The sequence below is a fragment of the Dreissena polymorpha genome, chromosome 1 (assembly GCF_020536995.1).
Source record: "Dreissena polymorpha isolate Duluth1 chromosome 1, UMN_Dpol_1.0, whole genome shotgun sequence".
Lineage (NCBI taxonomy): Eukaryota > Metazoa > Mollusca > Bivalvia > Myida > Dreissenidae > Dreissena > Dreissena polymorpha.
The window spans coordinates 38,898,225-38,921,533 of record NC_068355.1 but is presented as its reverse complement, the minus strand read 5'-3'; the positions used below and the strand labels follow the sequence as shown (position 1 = coordinate 38,921,533).

General features: G+C 34.7%; 1 protein-coding gene across 9 annotated transcripts in view; it reads right to left on the bottom strand.

Moving 5' to 3' along the window:
- LOC127877385 (uncharacterized) overlaps nt 1-20,483 on the bottom strand; it is a 130,171-nt gene extending 109,688 nt beyond the window's left edge. For 8 of the 9 annotated variants that reach the window (XR_008048424.1, XR_008048428.1, XR_008048420.1 and 5 more), the window contains exons 1-2: nt 20,411-20,483; nt 12,024-12,122 (exon numbers count right to left, since the gene is read on the bottom strand). Coding sequence is in view for 2 of the 9 variants with exons in the window: in XM_052423208.1 (XP_052279168.1) it covers nt 12,024-12,069 (46 nt within the window). In the remaining 7 variants the exon portion in view is untranslated. Of the gene's footprint in view, nt 1-12,023; nt 12,123-20,294 lie in introns of all 9 variants that reach the window. The other variant, XM_052423213.1, reaches the window with a different exon arrangement.
- Between the last annotated feature and the right edge of the window lie 2,826 nt (nt 20,484-23,309).

Below are 23,309 nucleotides of genomic sequence, written 5' to 3'. Positions count from 1 at the left end.
ACAGAGGTGACGTATACCCCCACATGCTGCATTGACAAAGAATATTTTGCATGCTGTTTTCCCAAAACAAGAGAAGCTAATTTATGGCAATTTTTAAGAATTATTATGCCATTATCATTTATGGCCATTTTGACCTTTGAACTCTTGAATTCTTTCGCAATACACACTGTCCAATGATTGTGAAAAAAATTAATGTACAGAGTCATTTTAAAATCTCACAATGAATGACATAGTTATGACCCGGACAGGAACATTTATGGCCATTTTTTACTTTTGAACTCCAAGTGTGAACTTGACCTTAGAGATATTACCGTAATTCTTTCGCATGACACACCGTCTAATGATTGTGAACAAATGTACCGAGTAATTTTAAAATCTCACAATGAATGACATAGTTATGGCCCGGACAAGATCATTTATGGCCATTTTTGACCTTTGAACTCAAAATGTGACCTTGACCTTGGAGATATTGACGTAATTCTTTTGCATGACACACCGTCCAATGATTGTGAACAAATGTATCTAGTAATTTTAAAATCTCACAATGAATGACATAGTTATGGCCCAGACAAGATCATTTATGGCCATTTTTGACCTTTGAACTAAAAGTTTGACCTTTACGTTGCATATATCGATGTAATTCTTTTGCATGACACATCGTCCAATGATGGTGAACAAATGTGCCAAATGATTTTAAAATCTCACAATGAACAACATAGTTATGCTCCGGACAAGCTCATTTATGGCCATTTTTGACCTTTGAACTCAAAGTGTGACCTTGACCTTGGAGATATTGACGTAATTCTTTTGCATGACACACTGTCCAATGATGGTCAACAAATGTAACAAATGGTTTTAAAATCTCACAATGAATGACATAGTTATGGCCTGGACAAGCTCATTTATGGCCATTTTTGACCTTTGAACTCAAAGTGTGACCTTGACCTTGGAGATATTGAATTAATTCTTTTAATGACACACCATCCAATGATGGTGAACAAATGTGCCAAATGATTTTAAAGTCTCACAACAAATGACAAAGTTATGGCCCAGACAAGCTCATTTATGGGCATTTTGACCTTTGCACTCCAAGTGTGACCTTGACCTGGAGATATAGACGTACTTCTTTCACATGATACACTGTCTGACGATGGTGAGCAAATGTATCTAGTCATTTTAAAATCTAATGATAAATGATATAGTTATGGTCCGAACAAACTTTCGTAATAAAACGCACTAAGTGACCCCGAGACTTAGTTTTTGTCCCGGCATGACCCATATTCAAACTTGACCTAGACATAATCTAGATACAACTTCTGACCAAGTTTGGTGAAGATCGGATGAAATTTTCCGGACAGACAGACCGATTGACAGACCGACAAAGTGACTCCTATATAGCCCCCATTACCAATGGTAATGGGGGTATAATTACGTTAAAAATCAATACATATGTTCTGAATTTTTCATACCTCATTGATGAAGCCAGTAAAGTAAATGTTTGTCTTCATAAGCATCAGCAGAAAAACACATTTTCCTTATCTGATATCTTTTCTCTTGGCTTTCTAATCAGTGACAAACAGCTATTTTAACTCTGCAGAAGCAGCAACAGGTCATGGATTAATCAGCATCAGGTGATACGGGTCACTACACTGAAGATTGCCTTAATTTGAGTTAAAGGTGACTGGTCACATCAGCATATAAGCGTGTTTTCAGGAAAACTGGCTCCCTATAAAATGTTTTGCATTCTGATTATTGACAATGATATGTTGTTAACATTTAATGTATTATTTAACTGTTTTATATATTCATAATTCTGCAATGCATTTAACAAACAACAGAATGTAAATAATTGCCGGCCAGGAGATCCTGTTATTATGCAGCCTTTGTCTGCAAGGACTAATCATTTCCGGCCTAAATAAAGATGATTAAAGGCAAAAAAATAATTTTTAACGATATTTTAATAATAATAATAACATACTATTTAATACCAATATCCATAAATTTCACTGACAACTAATGAAACAAAATAATCTTCTTAGTCAAATAATGTACTTATGAGTCTGAGGTTCAAATTTGTGAACTCGAGCTTCACTTAATTTCTTTGAGAGCAAGTCAATACGCGGTAATTTTATTAAATATTTGTTTCTGTGTGTGTTTATTTAATGGATGTTACGTAACTGTATTGTAACTCCTGTGTTGATGTTGACAGTTCGCGAGATCTCAATGACCTTTGTTAATGCCCTGCTTGCTTACGAATTACTCCGAAAAAACGGGAACCAAAACGAAAATAGGTGGAATGTACTCGCATAGTGATGAAATACATGTAGAGTGTTAATCACTTTGACGAAGTGGTAAATATCTTCCGATACCGTATATCCATTAAGTCATTTAGAAAATGCACCCAATTAAAAAGCGTTTGGCATTATTGGAGCGTTCATTAATAATTTGGTAAAACCTAACTTTAAACTTGAAATTTTGCCATAATTTTATTACCAGAAATGATGTCCTGTAATATACATGTAAGAATAATTTCTGGACTTTCCAAATTATTATTGGAAAAATCCAAGGACCGACGGTATTTCAAGGGCTGGGATTATGTATTTAGGTCCAACCATTTAAAAGATGTTGCAAGTCCAAATGTCTTACATAGTTTTTGAGCTCATGGAACTTTTTTGTTAGGTACAGCATTCAACCTTTGGACATGTATGTTAACTGACATGAAGCAGGTATTTGCTTTTCTCTATACCATCCCAGAATTCTGTTCTCTTCATCATCCAATCATAGTTGGAATGTGTCATCAAAACCAACACTTATAAACTAGTATTCAGGAACCTGCCACTTGAGGGGGTTAAAGAGTGAAGACTGATAATACAGCAAGAAGATATAATGCAATAACAGAATGACTTATACGTTCATATTATATTTATATCAATATCGCACTATCAGTGTTAAGTAGAAAGCACTTATTACAACTGAACCATCGCACATTTGCAATAAGTACACCATATTTGGAGTGGACTCTCACTTACTCATTAGGGCATGAGGGGGAAATAAGTTAAAGTATTTCACAAAACAAATGTCACGCTGGTTATGCTGATACTTTGATAACAGACGGCACTTCGATACCAGATAACAACAAAAGCCACGCGCGAGAGGTAAGTTCATCAGGTATTTTTCAAGTTATATCATAAAGATGTGTTTTTTCGACAAGGCGCCTGGTCGAGTTAATAAATGGTGTATCCTTTTCTATTGCAAAAAAAAACATCACGGAAGATTGGTAGATTTTTCCCCAAATAAATAGACAAATTCGGTCGGAAAACAGCATAAACTCGATGAACAGTAAACATTTCAACAAAATAAAACTACTAAGAAATATTGCAAGAAATTGTTTGATATTCCAGCATGTAGAGTAATCACAGTGCTTCAAATACTGAAATTTTGATAGTATTCAATGAAATATAAACGAAGATAGAGCATGTTTTAATAGGTGGTATTCATGAAGTTGCAGATACTTTGATTCCCGATATAGGGCACTTCGGATAACAGAGACTTTCAACAAATTGGGCACTCTGATAACCGAGTTTTATCTTCTACCTGAAATGCATTTATGTATATTATGGCTATTCTTACCAAACATTTTGAAGTACGAATCAATTTGCATTGTCAAGCCCGACACATTGGGAATCTATGCATAACGTAATTACATACACATGTAAAATATAACCAATGTCGTTGTTCGTTTTCAAAAATCATATTACAGTAGATTTCGCTTATTTGAATAGCCCATTTGTCACGTCCGAATATTCAATTATCTTAAGTATTCAATTATACGGAATCAGTTATATTCCCAATGTTATCACTGACCGGGTGTAATCCTCCTGGAAATTGTGCTGCTTTTCGTGCATAATCAAAACATCGTTTCGACACGTAAAGTGTCGTAAAAAAAATTAATATTGGAATTAAATTTTGAATCCATTATAAATATAATATACATGTTTTGTTGAATTCCCAAATGAGAATACAAATTTTGTAATCCAAAACACACATTTCTAGCTTTAAATAAAACGTCCACATGTATTTCCTTTGCCCCCAACAAAAAGCTAGCGAAAACTATGCGGCAATGTACAATGTCACGCCATACGGTGCGTGTAATGATTTTTCCCATTTTCATTTTATTGCTTACCCAACGCTTATGCTAGCAACATCTATTGCTCATGTATTGTCCGGGTAAAAAGTGCGCGAAAATTAGCATGGGTGTATATACACTGTCAAAGGAAAACTTTGTAGCGAGGCGAATGCTGAATCTTTGACGTTGCGCTCTTTCAGGTAGTTTAGTATTGAAACAGATAATGTACTGTGTACTGATTATCCGGAAAATCTGGTCAATACTGGATTTAATTTTGGTTATTGTGAAAACATGATCAGCAGTGTTAAGACTGCAAAGTTTTGACAAATGTGCGCGTTTTCTATTGTTCAACATCATGTTTAGATATGATTTACTGTGACGCAGTTGTGTAGGTTTATAAACACGAAATAGTATAGTGTAACATTCCATCACCTATTGCAAACTGTCGAGCAAGACACGTCAACAGTTTGTTTCTAATCAGCAACACACTCTTTAATTGTTTCTAAGCGAAAACAAACTGTTGAAGTGTGTTACTCGACAGTCTGCATTCGAAAGTTTGCATCTGACTGCACACCTGAGACTCCAGTGTTTACATTGTACTTGCTCGCTTACTACACCTGTCAGTCATGTGACGCTTGACAGACGCTGCATACATGCATGGTGTGAAATGAAAACAAAGGCAGTCAATTGAGCGTGTCTGTCAAAATCGTCGATACGATGCGTATCCTTGGAGATTTATGACATTCTTTGCTGGATTAAAGTGTACCGTGATATTGACTTGACACATAGGTGCATGCTATAAATTGTTATATCAGTAGCGATGGCGTTTACATCATGCTATGTTTAGATACGATGCGTATCCTTGGAGATTTATGACATTCTTTGCTGGATTATAGTGTGCATCAGAAAATTGGCTATTCAATTAACCGAATTACGCCATATTTTCTATCAAAATATGTGGAATATTTACAACAGGAAGAGATGCAAATGGTTTGGTGTTTTCAATTTCTATTCAATTAACCGAATTATTCGATTATCCAATATTCAATTAAGTGGAATCTACTGTACTATTAATTTATATAATTAATAGTATAAGTGCAAATTTAAAATAAGATTCAAATGCTTATTTCTGAAGTAATATATTTCAAGTGATGACCGAAAATAATTGTCTCAATAATAAATATGTTTTTAAGTGGTAAATTGAGATTAAGAGAATTGAAAATACAACGGATCATGTGGATCAACACGACTGTGTTCAATTGTACTTATAGCAGGACTCACAAGTATTGGGCGCAAGGCCAAGTCACTTTAACACTATCAATATGTCATAAAACAACTTTTTTCATAAACAAAATCAAAAACAAATCTGATATAATATTATATATATACAAGGTAGGTATCTATTGACACAGGACTATCACCTACATCAACATTTTAAAGCCATTAAGTGCCTAAATGGCGGTCGATTTTCGTAAACTATGTAACCTACCGTGTATATATATATATATTATATCATATTTTTTTATGAAAAAAGTTGTTTTATGACATATTGATAGTGTTAAAGTGACTTGGCCACGCGCCCAATACCTGTGGCAGGACTCTAGATAAGGGGAGCAAGGGGTCTTAAAGCGGCCAATACACCTCATAAAATCCTTTGTCATTGGTGCTCATTAGAATTGCATCATGAAGACGATACTAATGAGTAGCTACAAAATGTAAAAGAGATTGGAAAACTCCTATATTGAGCTCTACTTATAGGAAGCACTTTCCTTTCCCTTTTATTATCATATTCCAAAGGGATAAGAACATGTTTCGGTAATTCTTTTTTAATTTACGTCAGTACATACATTTTTATTTATTGCCTGCTTACTATAGCAGTATTCCACAGCGAATTCTGCATTTCTGATTCACTAAATAGAGTGGGTTATATCTGGTAAAAAGTGTCGAGTTATCTGGAATCGAAGTGCCTTTGTATTTGAGATGATCGGTAAAAGAAGTGTCCATGAAAATTTGGCATCTGATTCTTAAAACATATGAATTTCCTGAAATACGTTATTCAACTAAAATTTCATATGTTTTAACATTAATGGACATATTGATCTTTAATATCAATGTTGGCACGTTCTTGATTTATTTCCAAGTATGCTTATTTTGTTGAAATACGTACTGATCATCGAATTCATGACGATTATCAATAAAATGTTATCTCTGTTTTTATAATCCACTGTGTTTTTCACGACTTTCTTGCTCCGCAATACGAAGTACTATACCATTAATCGACCAAACAATGTTACGTGTCTGAAAACCAAATGAACAGAACATAAATGCAAAAAAGCTTTTGTTGTTATCTGGTATCGAAGTGCCATCTGTTATCAAAGTATCCGCATACCCGGCGTGAATGTGTGGAAACTAATAATACCCAAAATCAATTTGTTGTTTTCATTTGTGTTTTTTGTAGTAGTAATTCTTGTAATATTTTAGCAAAATGTTTTAAACTTTGGTAAAAATGTTTCTTCAAAACTATTATTAAGCAGTACAAGTTTAAACATTAAAATACTGTAAGAAAGTAAACATTGTTTCAAATGAAAAATCCCATTGAAAATATTACGGGCGGTCATATAATCCGCTATATTTCTATGTTGCATATTATGTATTAATATGTGTTAACTATTGTTAAGCAATCCATGTTAAAACAGTTAAATACTGTAAGAAAGTAAACAATTTTTCAAATGAAAATTTGCCACATCCCATTAAGAATATTTAAGTCGTCAAATTTTAAGAATTTTTAAAGATAAATGAAGCGTAAGAACCTCTCCTCTTAAACACTCATCATAATCATATTATTACTGAGACATTAAAAATAACAAGTCAAAACAACAATATAAAAGAGAAGAGAAAACAGAAATAGTTCTCTCCAGCAAAGAAACACTAATTTTATGTGAAGGTCAATGAAGCAGAAGTGATGAAGCACTGAAGTGAAAATATTTTGTATTGGGTGCTCTCTATGTTTCCCATCTTTAGTCCATTTAACAACAGGACAGTAGCTTTATGGGCAAAAATTCCTTTCCTAAATGGGCAACCAACTATGCAACTGCTCATTAGAGAGGGAACAAAACTTACACAAGAATCACAACAGCTGTCTTATTCTTAACTGAAGAGGGAAGATATGTACATGTTAGAGCCATTAAAAAACTGTTGCAGCTTAGCCACGCATTGAACATTTTTAACACATTAAATTGCTAATGTGACTGAAGAAAATGCCAATAGAATACCTAATGCATAAAAAATTATAGAATACATGTATATAGTCCTATTAACAGACCAAATTTTCATGTTATAAAAACTATATGCTTAAATATCTCTAGATGTGGATTGTAATATATATTAATTTTCCTGAAAAAATAGCTAGTAGTTGAATAAATAAACACATTATTAAGTATCTCAGCCCAATACAAAAATAACAATATTATTTCCAAGAACAATTTCACATTTGTATGTGGTACTTGAAAACCTCTCAGATGCAGACAAAAAAACTATAGTAAAATTAAAATCATAAAATGTCGTTATGTTCCAACGCATGCACCTGAGAAGAGAAACTGGTATGACTTTGCAAAACATTTTTGAATAATAAGTTTTTAAGTGTAAACATGGAAAACATATAATGTCACAGTGACATAAATGAGCACAGGTTGTAAGCACTGAATTGGTTAATTTTAATTTGGGCTTGCTCAGACATTTTCTTTATTGGATTTTTCATACAAGTACTATATGGGCTTATCTTTCATACCACTATATGACAACAAAGCTACTTGAATCAAACATAGAGAAAATGGCCATAGAAGGCTAACAATTTGCCTTTTAAGGTATGTGGCTGGACCAGGGAATATCTAAGTGCGATTGTAACACAGCTTGCTCTCATGAAGCAATAACATTAAACCACAGAAGTTAGGCATAATTGGCCCATTTCAATGATTGATGCTGCCTCACACGAAAAGAATCCAATGCATTTTTAAAGGTCATCAGTTCATCACATTTATTGTGCTAAAAACATTTTGTTTGCAAGAAGTGTGTTTACTTTGGATGTATTAAAGTCCTTTGTGCAAATGGAATTGCTATATTCTATCAAAGCTTGTTATACTAACATGATTGGATTGCAAAGGCATCCATCAACTGTCAAATGAATATCAAGGGTACCATAATGTCGCAAAGATACGCCCATCAATCATGAACAAAATATTTTTGCAAATCTGATTGGACAAAGCCTCACCTGATTTCTCTTACATTATCTTTGACATTTTATTGTGATCTTGACCTTGGGACATGGTTTGTACATGTTCTACTCAATATCATCATGTTACAAACTTCTGTCCAGTTTATTTGAAGTGCAAGATGAAAAAAATAACATTTTCTAGTCTGGTAACATAATAAATGTTGCCTGACAATGGCCTTAAAATTTGTGAGCAACTACAACCAATAGCAATAAACCACTCAATAATTCATTATACCCTGCATCATACCAATAGATCACATTTCTTGATAGCTGGATCAATATGCAGTCTATGCACCTTTCCCTTTCTGCTTGCTTTGATTGATTTTTTGTTCACTTGTCATTTTGTTGCTTATATCAAGTCAACACAAATTCTGTGCATCAAAACCTAGCAGTGTTTTCTTTCACCTATAGGGGAATGGTGGAGGGGCACGTCCAAATAGGAAAAAAAGCGCCGTTTTTTAGGAAAAGGGGAAAATAAAAAAATCACTCCTTTATACCTTATGATATTTATTACATGAATACACATGTATGCATGAATGTAATATTCAAAGCTGAATGTCTCTGTCCTTTTTCTTAAATACCGTATTTTACCATGTATAGCGCGCTCCCATGTATAACGCGCATGCGATTTTTTAAAGCCAAAATGGAGAAAAAAAAGATTTCAAGACCAAAAACTTGAAAATTGGGCTGAAAATGGCCGCCATTCTTATATTGCGCAATCATTTAATCTGAGTTTTTCAGGCGCTTAATTTTTTGTTTTAAAGTAGGGAGCGTTTATACGATCAGGAGCATGGGTTGCATAGCACTATATTTTCGACAATTTTTAAGATTATTCTCTTGAGAACACCGTATATGTCCTTATTGCCGCGCACTGCGCGTGTTTTTTCAAGACCCCTGCGCGTTAAATTCGAACTACTATTACCTATTCCTCACATTTGAACAGTGAACATTTTCATTACCTGCCGCTCACAACATCGTATGACATAGTCTTCTGCAGACCCGCAACATCGTAATGTCCAATTTTACGCAAATCGTCCGTGGATCCCATTTTATTTTTCATAGACGTAAATATTTCCCCATTAAGAGATGCTTCCCATTAAATCCAGTTTGACCCGGTATTTCGCGCCTTCGCTGCCTCTAGTCGATCAGTATTTATAGTGAGACAAACAATACACCCGAACGCTCAATTCCATACAGTTGGCGTTATCGGCGTAAAGCCATTAGACAAATATCATTTGTTTGACTCTATTGAAAGAAATTAAAAGGAGTCTATATCTCTATTGTTGGTTTGTAACCTAGGTAGTATACTCGCACGGTAGCATATTAATGCAGAGATCGGAAAATCATTGATAAATGTATTCGTCGTTTCAATGCTTAGGGCCGAGAAATTTCGGCAAATCGGAACTCAACTTACGTATAACACTTGCTCAATTAACCGTTAAACTCCACCTCCGTTCTCTGCAAAAGGTTCGAAGGCGGAGCTTTGCACGTGCTTTTATTTAATTGGACGATTGCCAATGAGGAACAAACACACGATTGGTTCAGCATGTTGATTGCTAGACAAAAGAAGCCAATTTTGTCGGCGAGAAACTTGTCGCCTTATTGCTTCAGACAGTAAGCGGCTTTCCTTTGATGACGTCAAACTGTCAATTCACATAGAGTGCAAACTTTCAGAATTGCTAACATTAAACTTTGGATTAAATTATCAAAATAAAGCAAAAGCGAAGTTGAAAAATATGATTGAAATAATTAGCGTCAGTTCAAATAATACGTTTTGCGTTGTAAATCAACAAGTTTTCATGACAACAAAAACTTTAACAAACAATACCGCGACGACGCGGGGATCGATATACCTCGATTTTTTTTAATGAACAATCAATGAAGAAGTGTGAAAACACCAACAAAGACATTTTTTCATCTTTTAATTTTTGTCAAAACTGTTACTACCCCGTTCATTCCTACCCTTTCCCGCTTTTTGTTGTTTCGACAACGGCCCCTTCAGTCTATAACATTATAGGGTGTTGTTTTCTGCAATAAAAAAATGGCGGCAATTGTGAAGATTTACGATCACGAAATGGATTTTTTGCAATTTAGCAACCAGGAAAGCGTTGTGTCAATGTATTACGTGCACTGAATTTTTATTTTAAAATTTGAAGGTAAAAAACTGCGTGCTATGCATGGTAAAATACGGTATATATCAATGATTTTTTTCAACATTAGTTTCAGACAATTCAGCCGTCATGCACAGTCTTAGTTTTCCTAGCCATTTTGAGTCTAATTGGGATTTTTTAAATCAATAAAATGGCAAACTTGAGCATTTTTTATCAAATAAAATGGACCAAATTAGAATGTTTTTATCAACAAATATTGACACAATATATTTACATCAGGCCTTTTCCTGGCCATTGTGGGGAAAAAATGCAATTCATGTGAAAAGTCCACTGATTTGGGAAAAACTAATTTAATACAAGGGCTGTTTGTAAAACATGCATGCCACCATACGGGCTGTCCGTTGTAGTGGAGCCATAGTGTGAATACGATTTTTGTCACTGTGACCTTGACCTTTGACCTAGTGACCTGAAAATCAATAGGGGTCATCTGCTGGTCACGATCAATGTACCTATGAAGTGTCATGATCCTAGGCAAAAGCGTTCTTGAGTTATCATCCGAAAATCATTTTACTATTTCGGTCACCGTGACCTTGACCTTTGACCTTGTGACCTCAAAATCAATAGGGGTCATCTGCAAGTCATGATCAATCTACCTATGAAGTTTCATGATCCTAGGCGTATGCGTTCTTGAGTTATCATCCAAAAACCATTTTACTATTTCGGGTCACCGTGACCTTGACCTTTGACCTAGTGACCTCAAAATCAATAGGGGTCATCTGCGAGTCATGATCAATCTACCCATGAAGTTTCATGATTCTAGGCGTATGCGTTCTTGAGTTATCATCCGGAAACCATTTTACTATTTCGGGTCACCGTGACCTTGACCTTTGACCTAGTGACCTCAAAATCTATAGGGGTCATCTGCAAGTCATAATCAATCTACTTATGAAGTTTCATGATCCTAGGCATATGCGTTCTTGAGTTATCATTCAAAAACCATTTTACTATTTCTGGTCACCGTGACCTTGACCTTTGACCTAGTGACCTCAAAATCAATAGGGGTCATCTGCGAGTCATGATCAATGTACCTATGAAGTTTCATTATCCTAGGCCCAAGCGTTCTTGAGTTATCGTCTGACAACCACCTGGTGGACGGACCGACAGACCGACCGACCGACATGAGCAAAGCAATATACCCCCTCTTCTTCGAAGGGGGGCATAATAACTCTTTATAATAATTCAAAATCATATTAATTATAGTTATATATTTTGTAAGTTGTTTATGAAATAAATTTGAGATATATTTATAATAAGACAGGTTTTTCTAAAATAATAAAAAAAAAATTTAACTTCTGGAGGGGATTTTTTCTACAAAATGGGGGAAAAATATATACTCTTTCTTGAGAGGAATGGGGCCGAATATCGGCCCCGAAATTGCCATAAAAAAACACTGCCTAGTGTTCATGATAAAATGAAAGCCATGCTATAACCATGTAGTTAAAAGAATTTTTCCCACCTTTCACTTTCTGCTTCCACTCCTTTATTTTCTGGTCACTTGACATGTTGTTGCTTAAAATACTTCCTTTGTGACAGGACAATAAACCAGCATCATTTCCTGATATAAAGAATAAGTAAGTATGTGAGTAACAAAATTGAGCATACAAGTGTGTCCAGTATTATATTTACTAAGGTTGATCTTATATGGATGGAAGATGAACAAAATATTAATAATTAAAAAAAAAAAAATTTTTTTTTTTTTTTTTTGGAAACCTTCCATTGGGAATTTTTAGCTCCCATTTGGGAAAAATATATACTATTTTCCATTGGGAATGGGTCTGGTTACCGGACCCTATTTTTAATGAAAAAAAACCACTGTAACGATCAATCATTCCACCTTTTCTTTAGTCAATAGTCAGTATATTACTTACAAACTCTAAATTTCTGCCCAATATTGACGATATATGTGTGTTCAGAATTTCGTGAACACAGACGTTCTCCATTTTCCGGAAGTAAACACACTCCATAAACTGAAATGAGGGGTATCCCCGTATGTTTCGATTTGACATCCAATTAATACAGGGATATCCCCTTGAACATATTTAAATCGCGTGACACAATATGAGCGCATCGAGCACTGTTCTTATTCAACCAATCGTAAATTAATCCTAAATTTAGATTGATGCAATATGTACCAACTATTTCCTGAAAATCAGTCCTGCCGAAAACGAAAGGAAATTTGTGAGAAACATTAATGTGTATTGGTCAGCATTCAATTTGTTTGATGTACGAAGTCGGTGTTTTGACAGGATTTATAACCTTAGATTGTATAATACATAGGATAAAAGTATCTTTGAAGTTGATTGGGCCATAAAATACAAACGCAGGTGGCGTGAATTTCTGTATGATACATTTTTCACTAGCAATTAGCGACCCCTATCATAAAAACACCATGGTGTGAATGCTGATTAAATCAATAAGTTGCCGATAAATTGCTGATAAGGTGTAAAAAACAACACTGATGCACTCGAGTAGTAGAAGTGGGTTGTTAATTGGGGGCAATAAAGGGATTAGCGATGATAAGTTTTAGCCAGAAAGAGCTCGAAAAGCTAATTTTATTGGGAACTTATAGACCTTACATTGTTTTTAACAAATGTTGAATGTCGGGACAAAACGTCTCATATTGGGATGCCGGGACAAAGAGCCCAAAAGCTGGATTGTCCCGCCGAGATCGGGACGCATGGCATGTATGTGTATTTCATTTATATCCTCATGTCCAAGAATACACTTTTCCAAATACATTCCTAGAGGCATATATGCCAGACATCCCGATCTTGGCGCTTTTGGGGTGTTTGTCCCGGTGTCCCGATGTGACACAATATGTACTGACATTCGTAAAAAACGAAATACGTTCTATTATTTCACAATAAAATTCACTATTCAAGCTCTGTTTGGCTTAATTTACCGTCACTAATCCCTTTACTGCCCCCTATTAACAAACCATAATTATCTACTAGTCGAGTGATCCAGTCTTGTTTTTGACACCATCAGCTATCTATTGGCAAATAATTGATTTCATCGGGCATTCACACCATGTTTTTTTTTAATGATAGGTGTTGCTCATTGCTAGCGATAGATGCATCGTAGTGAATAAAAAAGTGGACTACTTTTGTATTTCATGGCTGAAATCAAGTCCAAATATACTATTACGAGATATTCTGTGTATTATGCCACCTGAGGCTAAAAAACCTGTCAAAACACTAATTTTGTATATCAAACAAATTGAGTGCTGACCGATACACATTGATGTTTCACATAAATTTACTTAAGTCTTTGACAGATTTTCAGAAAATAATTTGTACATATTTCATCAATCTAAATTTAGAGTTAATTGTTGATTGGTTGAATAAAAAACGGTGCTAGATGCGCGCTAGTTGTGGCTACCATAACTTTAAATGTCGCTTTTTATGATTTTTGACTGGCGCGACTTTATAGTTATGGACCAACCCCATTAGGAAAGTCAACCAGAAATTCCCGAAAAGTTGACAGTTACCGTAGGTTTCTACGTATAGCGCGCAGTGTTTTACCTCCAAAATTCAAATTAAAAAGCTGGTGCGCGCTATACATTGATACAACGCTATCCTGGCTGCTAAATTGGTAAAAAATATGTTGTGTAATCGTAAATAATAAAAATGGCCGCCATGTTTTTTTTCCAGAAAACTACCACCCTATAATCAGGGCTCGCGCTGTCGTTCGCCACTTGAGCCATTTGCGAAAATATTGAGAATTTGGCTCACGAAAAATCCAATTTGCGAAAATGCTAAAATCTCGTAAAATTTCATTGAAAACAGCCGCCATTTTAACCCGAAACTGGTTTTCTGTATTTTTCTCTTTGTTCAATGAAAGTATTTGCAATTTGAACAGTGAACAAAAACCGGTCTGCACCTGTATCGAGACATCGCTTGACCTTATTGTTATTGAAGTGCACATGGTAGCTAGCCAATCAAAACTGAGCTCGCTTAAACATGAAATGACGTTGTTGAATGAAACGTAAAAATGGGTGGAGCTATGAATACACAGTTAAAATTGTCGTCTGCAAACAAAATAGCGGCCGGTCGCAAATGTCGTATTTTAAGATTAAAAATGAAAATAAGCGTGACAATAAATTAATTACATCCAAGCTGACTATCAATAAACTGTGATAATTAAATAATTAGTTCTATGTCGTCGATGTTACAACTTTCTGCAGATTTTCGATTGAAATGAAAAGGTGATAATAATTTAATTTGATCGTTTTACTTACAAACTACAGGGTCTTCCCCAGGCCATTTAAGCTCCCCGGGGCGCTTTAAATTTTCCGATCAGTGTATTCTTTAGTAAAAGAAAGTGGAGATTGTCCAAAAAAATCAAGGTTTCCCTATCAGTGTATCAATATTCCCTGTTTTAAAAGAGCACTCGGTACCTACTTTCACAAGAAATCGCCATAAACACCACATGGGGTAATGGATAATCCACTGATAAGAGAATAGCATGGCGCGCGTATCGATTATTCTAACATTACACGGTCATTTAAATGCTGACAAGGATGTATCTGGTAACTTTCCAGTCGTCAAACTGTGAAGTTCATCGTCCAATCAGTTACGCGAATGCTTATGGGGGCGGGGTTAACTATCGACCATTAATATTTTTGATTGACGTCGGGCATGAAGTAAGAGTTTATCGCAGCTTGATTAGCAAGTAGTTGTTCCATTTGAGTAATATAAAACCGGTAATTATTACAGTACACAACATTAAAGACGGTTTCGGGCATCATCATCACACCTTTTTACTGTAAACAAGTGTTAGCTATGACTCATAATTAATACGAGAAATTAAATGCAAGTGGTAAACAATTAATTATTATAGCGGTTACAATTATGTGATAACAATTTATTTAATTCCAGAACATGTATATTTCAACATGTCCATTTATAGAACTGATTCACCTCGTTTTTCTGACATTTATTCGACACGTAATGCGCTTTAACAAATTTTCGTTGAATTAATTACGCACACTTGTAAATGTTTCGTCCGATAATCGATAGTTAGAAGACTGATGATGGCAACCGGCCGTGATCCTCGTGGACAACGTGAATTTCATGCATAATTCCGTCAAAACATTTATTTGACTCGTAAAGTGTGTAAACAAATTATCGCTGAATTTATAACGCAACGGTTAATATTTGTTGAAATCTCAAATGGGAATAATTAAATTTGTAATCCGAAACCCATTACCGTAAGTCGATGCTAACGCGTTTTTAATCCGAAACACACTTCCGAATGTAAATGTTACCGCAACGTTAAATATTTTTGCTTCAAATTAGCAGTGCAAATTTATTTTGTGTCGAATCTTTTTCTCAATTAAAAAGAGCGCGAAAATTATGCAGCATGTACAACGTCGCGTCTACTGCATACAAATGACGTGTATTTAGCGTTTTAACAAGCACACAACAGGTCAGGGGATTGACGCATATTCAGAGGCAATATTTCATCAAATCTGTAAATAGTCACTTAAAAAATGACAAGGTTTGTGTTAAAGAAATAACTGAAAGCTTTTATCGTAAATATTTACCAGAAAGAGATTGATAAAAACGGAATAAACGGGATTATCGGGTAATAAATAGAAACTTGAAAAATAGTAAGTATACAGTAATAGAGTCGGGTTGAAACGGATGTATTGGGGAATCGTTCGAGTCGGGATTTTACCATCTGTGCGGAAAAGTTTTAAAACAATTAAACAATATAAAAAAAATATTTTTTTAAATGACTGGGGGATTTTATTGAAGAGTCATAGCGCACCAAATGACGTCTTTTGACGCTGTTTTACTTTGAGTTATAACGCACCACAGAACGTGAATTGACACGTTAAATTTAAAAAAAAATCAACGTCGGAAGGCACTGAAACTATGCTAACTAACAGCGGCGTATTTGAATCAAAGGAAAACGTGAAAAACATGCGCGGTTTAATTTAAGTATAGTATAATCGTACAGACTGAGGGGCCATTGTCGAAACAACAAGAAGTCGCTACTGGTAGATATGAATGCGGTAGAAAAAGTTTTGGTCGAAAATAAATTTGTTTGAATAAACTTGCGGACATTTCTTTGTTTGTGTTTTTACACTTCTTTATTGATGAATTCCGATAGGGATTGTTGTTGACAGTCCGGAGAGCAGGCAAGGGTAGGTGTGAACGAGGTCTTTTTTGTGGGTAACGGTAGGTGTGAAAGGGGGTCATTTTGCACTTCGTAATTGGCAGATGTTATTGAGTAATATGTGCCACGACTTGTTAAGACGCTAATTGACATTTGAGACACTAATTGACACTTGAGAACGTGAAGATATGCAATTGCATTTTGTGTTTATAATATTGAACGTTCAACAGTGGTGTACCTCAACAACTGTATCTCTGTCTCCCATGCGACATTCAAATTTACTGGTAATGCCCATGCTTTCCCCGAGGAAAAATCACACGATGTACACTTATTCTAATTTTCTCACGTTTTTCACGAAATGCACGTGGACTGTTAATCTTTTGCTAGAAACTTACAAAATTGTCAGAAAAGTATAGTGCTATGCAACCCATGCTCCTAGTCATAATGACGCTTCCTATTTTGAATGCTTAATTAAGCTTTCCAATGCCCCAGATTATTGGATTGTGCAATAGTAAAATGGCGGCCATTTTCGGTCCGATTTGGTGGTTTGTCTTTAAATATTTTTGTTCTCCATTTTTGCATTTAAAAAACAGCCTGCGCGCTATACACGGGAGCGCGCTATACGTGGAAACCTACGGTAACAAAGACCGGTCCAAAACAGCTTATAAATGCAGTTATTGGCCCAAATCAACCACTTGATCAGAAATATAAATTGACATTTTATACATTTAACTGATATATTCTTTCACAAAATACTATCTTAAACATTTAAAATTTATCTATTCTGCTCTTACATATCGAGAAAAACAGCGATGTGACAGACTTTCTTGAAATGCTAATCTCCCGAGATTTCACGGTCATATGTTATTTCTATTTTTAGTAACATACCATGCGCTCAAGTGTTTTAAAATTCAGAATGACATTTCCCAGTATTTTAGATTATTCTGGCTTGTTTTGTAAACAAATTGTAGTGTAAATACAAACTAAAAGTAAATATTATTTAAAACTACCTGATTCACACTGAAATCAGTCTTATAATCCACCAGACGTAAGTTGTTAATCCCAAATAATAGATTTCAGAAAACGAACGTAATGTTTACAATTTCAGCAAAAAATGTCAAGGTCGATCTGAAAGTATCCAAATGAAAACTCCTCACGTGACAAAGCAACAATGATGTCAAAATTGTAAATTTTAGACTGCTGAGAGTTATTTTCATCTATTGTAAGATGCATTTGAAACATTTGAACCTTAAAATATTCCCCGATGCAGTAATTTATATTCATTCACCAATATATGTAGAAATGTATCCAAGAAAATAAGCTTTCTTTGATTTATAGCGTGACATACAGTGTCCGACAAATTTCTTATTTTTCAGGTAGCCCACTGGACTACCAATAAAAATAGTTGGTAGCCCATAAAATTTTCCTACAAAATGATAAGAGGCAGGTTTTCATCTTTGTTTTATTTCTTCATTTACATATACATAATATGTATACATACATATACATAAAACAGCAAGTAATCTGATGTACACAGTCAATATCGTAAATTAATGTTACAGTACAGGCACCGTGTACTTAAATGTAAATGTACCAAAGAAAATCCTATACTACATGTAGATATTACATGTATGTGTACTTAAATTCGGACAGCACGTTAAGTCGTAAACGTAAATAAAGCGTTTAGATGATCAATACGATTGACTCGTATGGTGTTAATCAATGCAATTGCCCTTTTTAACAACAAATACCGAGTTTCAAGAAATCAAGAGTATTAAATCATTTATTTACTTGTGTCCGACTTTAAGTACTGTCCGAATTTACGTAATGCATCCGTATGTTACGACACTTGTGTGCAGTAAGTATACAATACAATAATGAAGGAACTGATACAGCGTAACGGTAACGATACAACGTGTTTACATGATATTTTATTAAGAGAAAATGTCAATGCTAAATAATTCGCGAGATACCCCGGTACTTTAGTTGAAATTCACAACGAAACTTTTAATGGAAATTAAATTATCTCAATGCTGTACCCGCTACGAAATTTTTATTTACAAATAAATACACCAACGCCAATTTTCGCGCGCTTTTTATCAGGACAAAGAAATTCATTTCTTACATGTAGAATTTTGTAACCTAAAATAGCTGTACACAACGCGTGCAAACCGTGGCAGGTTATTTACGCGTGTTGCAATACAACGGTCCTGATTGGGAGCTTATTTCATCATATCTTTAAATAGAACCATATTTTTTTATGCCGAAATTCATTTGACATTTAAGAAAATTTCAAACGTTTGTGTTTATGACTCTTATCGTCTATATTACCCACCCATAATTTGGTTTAAAAAATATAGATCGGGCATATATGGGATTATTGATTAACAGTCGATTAATCCAATTAATAATTGACAATGCAAACTAATTAGCAGGTGTAAACCGCGTTCACAAAGTTGTCATTAATATTCATTTTCGGTTTCGTTACTGTTTTGAAGAATCCGCTATTGTTTTGACAATGCAAACTAATTAGCAGGTGTTGCATCATGTGCGCCAACTTTTTTTTTTAATCAGAGTTTATTTACAGGTCCTACCAGCCTCTTCACGAGGTCTTTGAGGTCCGACCTGCATGTGCGCCAACTATCCAACCGGCTCGCATTATATTATTAGCATACGACAAATGTTGATTCTGATTGGATGATTAAAATACACTGTTACTGTTTAAGACATTACCGCAAGTGATCGGTGACTGATTAGATAATTGATTGCACTTATCGGATTATAAGCAATACACAGTGTACAAACACATGGTCAGCGTGTTTATTCTACGTATGTCTGTCAATAATACGGGCTACCGCTCTTATAGATTTATAGTATCCCGGCGGGCGTCAGCTGGAAAATTTCAGTAGCCCGATGAAAAATTTCGGTAGCCCCCGGGCTCCGGGCAATGAATTTGTCGGACACTGACATAAATATGTTACGACTCTGGTTGACTTTCGATACTGGGTTAGCTTCAGCGTACAGGTCTGTCAATACTATATAAACTGTACGCTGAAGTTTCTTTAGCTAGATGCGCGAACATCGCGTTGAACGATTACTCATGCTTCTGTCTCAAATGAATGTCAAACAGGGGTATGTGCCACATTTCACATTATGGATTCATTGGCAAAATGCACATGTGTGTTTACTTCTGGAAAATGGAGAACATCTGTGTTAATGAAATTCTTATACACATTTTTCGTCAATATTTGCCAGACCAGAAATGATGAGGTTTTGTAATTTGTATAATGATTACTGGCTACAGTAAAAGGTGGCATGATTGATCGTTTTTTACGTGTCCTACTTTTTCGTCAAATGTCCCGACATTTTTTATGAAATGTTCCGATTTGGACCTGAAAAATTCTGGCATGTATGCTAGAGGACGCCTGAATATTCAACAACAAGCATTGAATAGAATACACCAAACAATATCAAAATTATTTATTTGAAAGTAAAACAACCTTAAGGTCACCTTTCATTAATTAATATTATAATTTATTATAATAACATCGTAAGGTAAAAATAAGAAACCAATTAGTGACCATGTAATTCGACGTCCTACCTGAAAGTTTTTAGACGACCTTCTAAACAGATATCATTTACAATAACTGAGTAACTTAAATTTCTATTAAATGCGAGAATTTCTTAATCATAAGTTCACTGAACTATAATACAAACTTCTTTAATCTTCCTCTGTATGAATCACCGGAAGCCAACATAAGCGACCATGTTGATTTTCAATCTGACGGTCTTTACCGGATAACCCTCAAGAAAACGGTAACGACTCGACGCCTTGCAACGGTTCGCCCCTTCAATTACTCTTCCCTTATATAATAATGACTCGCCCCTTATTAAATAATGACTCATTCTATATAGAATAATGACTCATCTTTAGTTCATAACGACATACCTCATTGTGTTATTGGAATATTGTGAACGAATAAGTATAATGTAATTCGAATGATTTTTTAAACAAGAATGGTGTAATATGTTAATGTTTATAAATTAACATTATAAATTACTTTGGTCTGAACAAATGTGTGATAGAAAAATTACAGTGTTTTTTGTTTACCATCACCATTTACATTCTTTAATGTGAAAAAACAAGTACTAATATAGAAGTTACCATGCAAACAAACTGAAAATGATCGTTAGATACAATTGTAATTGTATCTTGCAAAATTATGCCTTTATATGCAGCCTTAAACGAACTGTATAGGCGTTTTTAAATCTTAAATTCTCCAGACGTTTTTTTCTTGAACTACATAGTCCGAACAGTTTTGTTCCTTTTACGATTCTGTATCATATTTTACCCTTTGTTATACTTACAGATATAAAAATGTTCAAGTTAGAATTCATTAGGCGTGTTCTTTTTTTAATGTACCTTGCAACAATTTTTTTTCTGAAATTATAAATAGAGAACAAATGTGTTGATTTTTAAACGCCATTTACATGTATGCGTCCTTTTTTCAGGAGATAAAGTTAATGTTTTTGCGGAAAGAAGTGCAAATGCAAGAATCGACTGCACAAACATTACAAGCCATGATGTGATGGCTCTTTATAGAAGTTGGGGTATTTATATGATGTAACACTATAATAATACAGCATATGTTTTCAATCTTTTCTGATATATTTCGCATAAATAGGTTTTTCAATTTTTTTTTACAAATTGACAACATTTTCTTTCTGTTAATCATTAAACAGAACAGAACAGAACAGACCGTTTATTAAGACTTATACATATAAGTACATCGTCTTTAATGCATATAATTATAAATAAAGTAATATCACGTATCAGTATACTATAGTAAGTAACCAAATTAATATAATCATGTATATATGTTAGTAAGTTAAATGACATTTCAGAACTAAATTCAATGAAATGACATTTGTAGACAAAATAAGAACAGAGAACGATAACGATTTTGACAAGGAGAAACATAATAATTTTAAAGGCAGTAAGGACAAACTATTACAAATAATATCAGTTACTGCAAAGTGATACAAACACTTCTTACAAGCAAGTCAAACTATTAATTCAAGTAGTGGTATTTAAAATAGCATTTCGTACAGTTAATGCTTCCTTTACATATTTACATACGTTTAATATTTCAAATTTACAAGTTGATGTCAATAAACTATGGAACTTAACAACCGAAGGATTCATGAAATAAAAACGTTTAATGAATTTTTTCCGTAGAAAACGGTAACATAAACAAACACAAATAAAATGGAATTCATCCTCTATGTCCCGTTGATTACAACAAAGGCAATACCGTTCTTCAATTAAAACAATTGCATATTCATAGACTTCACATGGCTCCAAATGTATTGACCGAACCTGTGAGGCTCCTGGAGAACCTGTTTGGACAGGTGGAGGCTCTACAGAAAACCAAACAATTCATCCTTGTCTCCGGAATCAAAGTGAAGCGGCGATCAAGAAAAAGATCCAAATGCACATGGGCATAACTATACATGCTTTGTTTCATTTGCCTTTGCGTGAATGTACATAAACTGTCTTAGGGAGCGCAAGTAAATACTGTACCATACACTCGTACGTAAAAGTTCGGGATCAGGTCGCATTATCATTACAGTATCAAAGGGATTCTGGATTTTTGGAGGCATGTCCAACTGAAAATAACAGCTCCAATCCATCCAAATACCAGAAAGTCAAAATAAGTCGGAAAATAACGAAATACCAACTAGGAATTGCAAAATTTGTATTATTATGTTCGCGAACAATTCGAAACAGCTGCGAACTTAAATGCAAATGCATGTGATTATTTCTGATTACTATACTAGACTCATATTCAATCGACTTTGACATTTGCCCCCAAATCACTGGGATATTAGTCATCCGTTTACATTCGTCGCAGCCACGGCACATTGGCTTTTTTCCCTCACAGGTACCCATTTATGCTCCTGGGTGGAGAGAAGCAAGCGTGGGATTAATTTTTTTTCTCAGGAAAATCCCGTGGTCTGAGCGGGATTTTGAACTTATCACACCATTGATGAAAAGCAACATTACCACTAATTAACAAGACGCATTTAAAACAAACACGAGGAATCGAACACTGGGGCTCTATTTGTTTAGAATACTAATTACCTGGACGCATTGCAAAGGTTAACAACCGGCGATAATAATTATCCAGGAAACTTCAACCTGATCACCACCGCTCATTCACCGAAGCAAAACATCCGTGCAGAGCTGACTCTAAGTTGCTATTATACAGAATCATAAACTGTATGGCTGATATCCATGCCGCGCTTTATTTACATCTTATGACAAAAACTATTCATACGAATATGTTCTTATCTTTCTACGTTCCACATGAAACCCAGCACGTGAGAGAAGACAGAGCAGGTAAGCACACAAAAGATTGCACGTGGGAACGTTAACGATTGTATCACACATTCCCATCAGTCCAGCTATTACTCTGGCGACCATTTGCATTAAGCCGGTTATCGATACGACAGTAGTTGATACTTACTATTGACTGGTGTTGTGACTTTTTTATTTGGAAAAAATCGTTTAAATTTACTCTTTTTTTTAAATTAAATTTAAGTTTCGAATTTC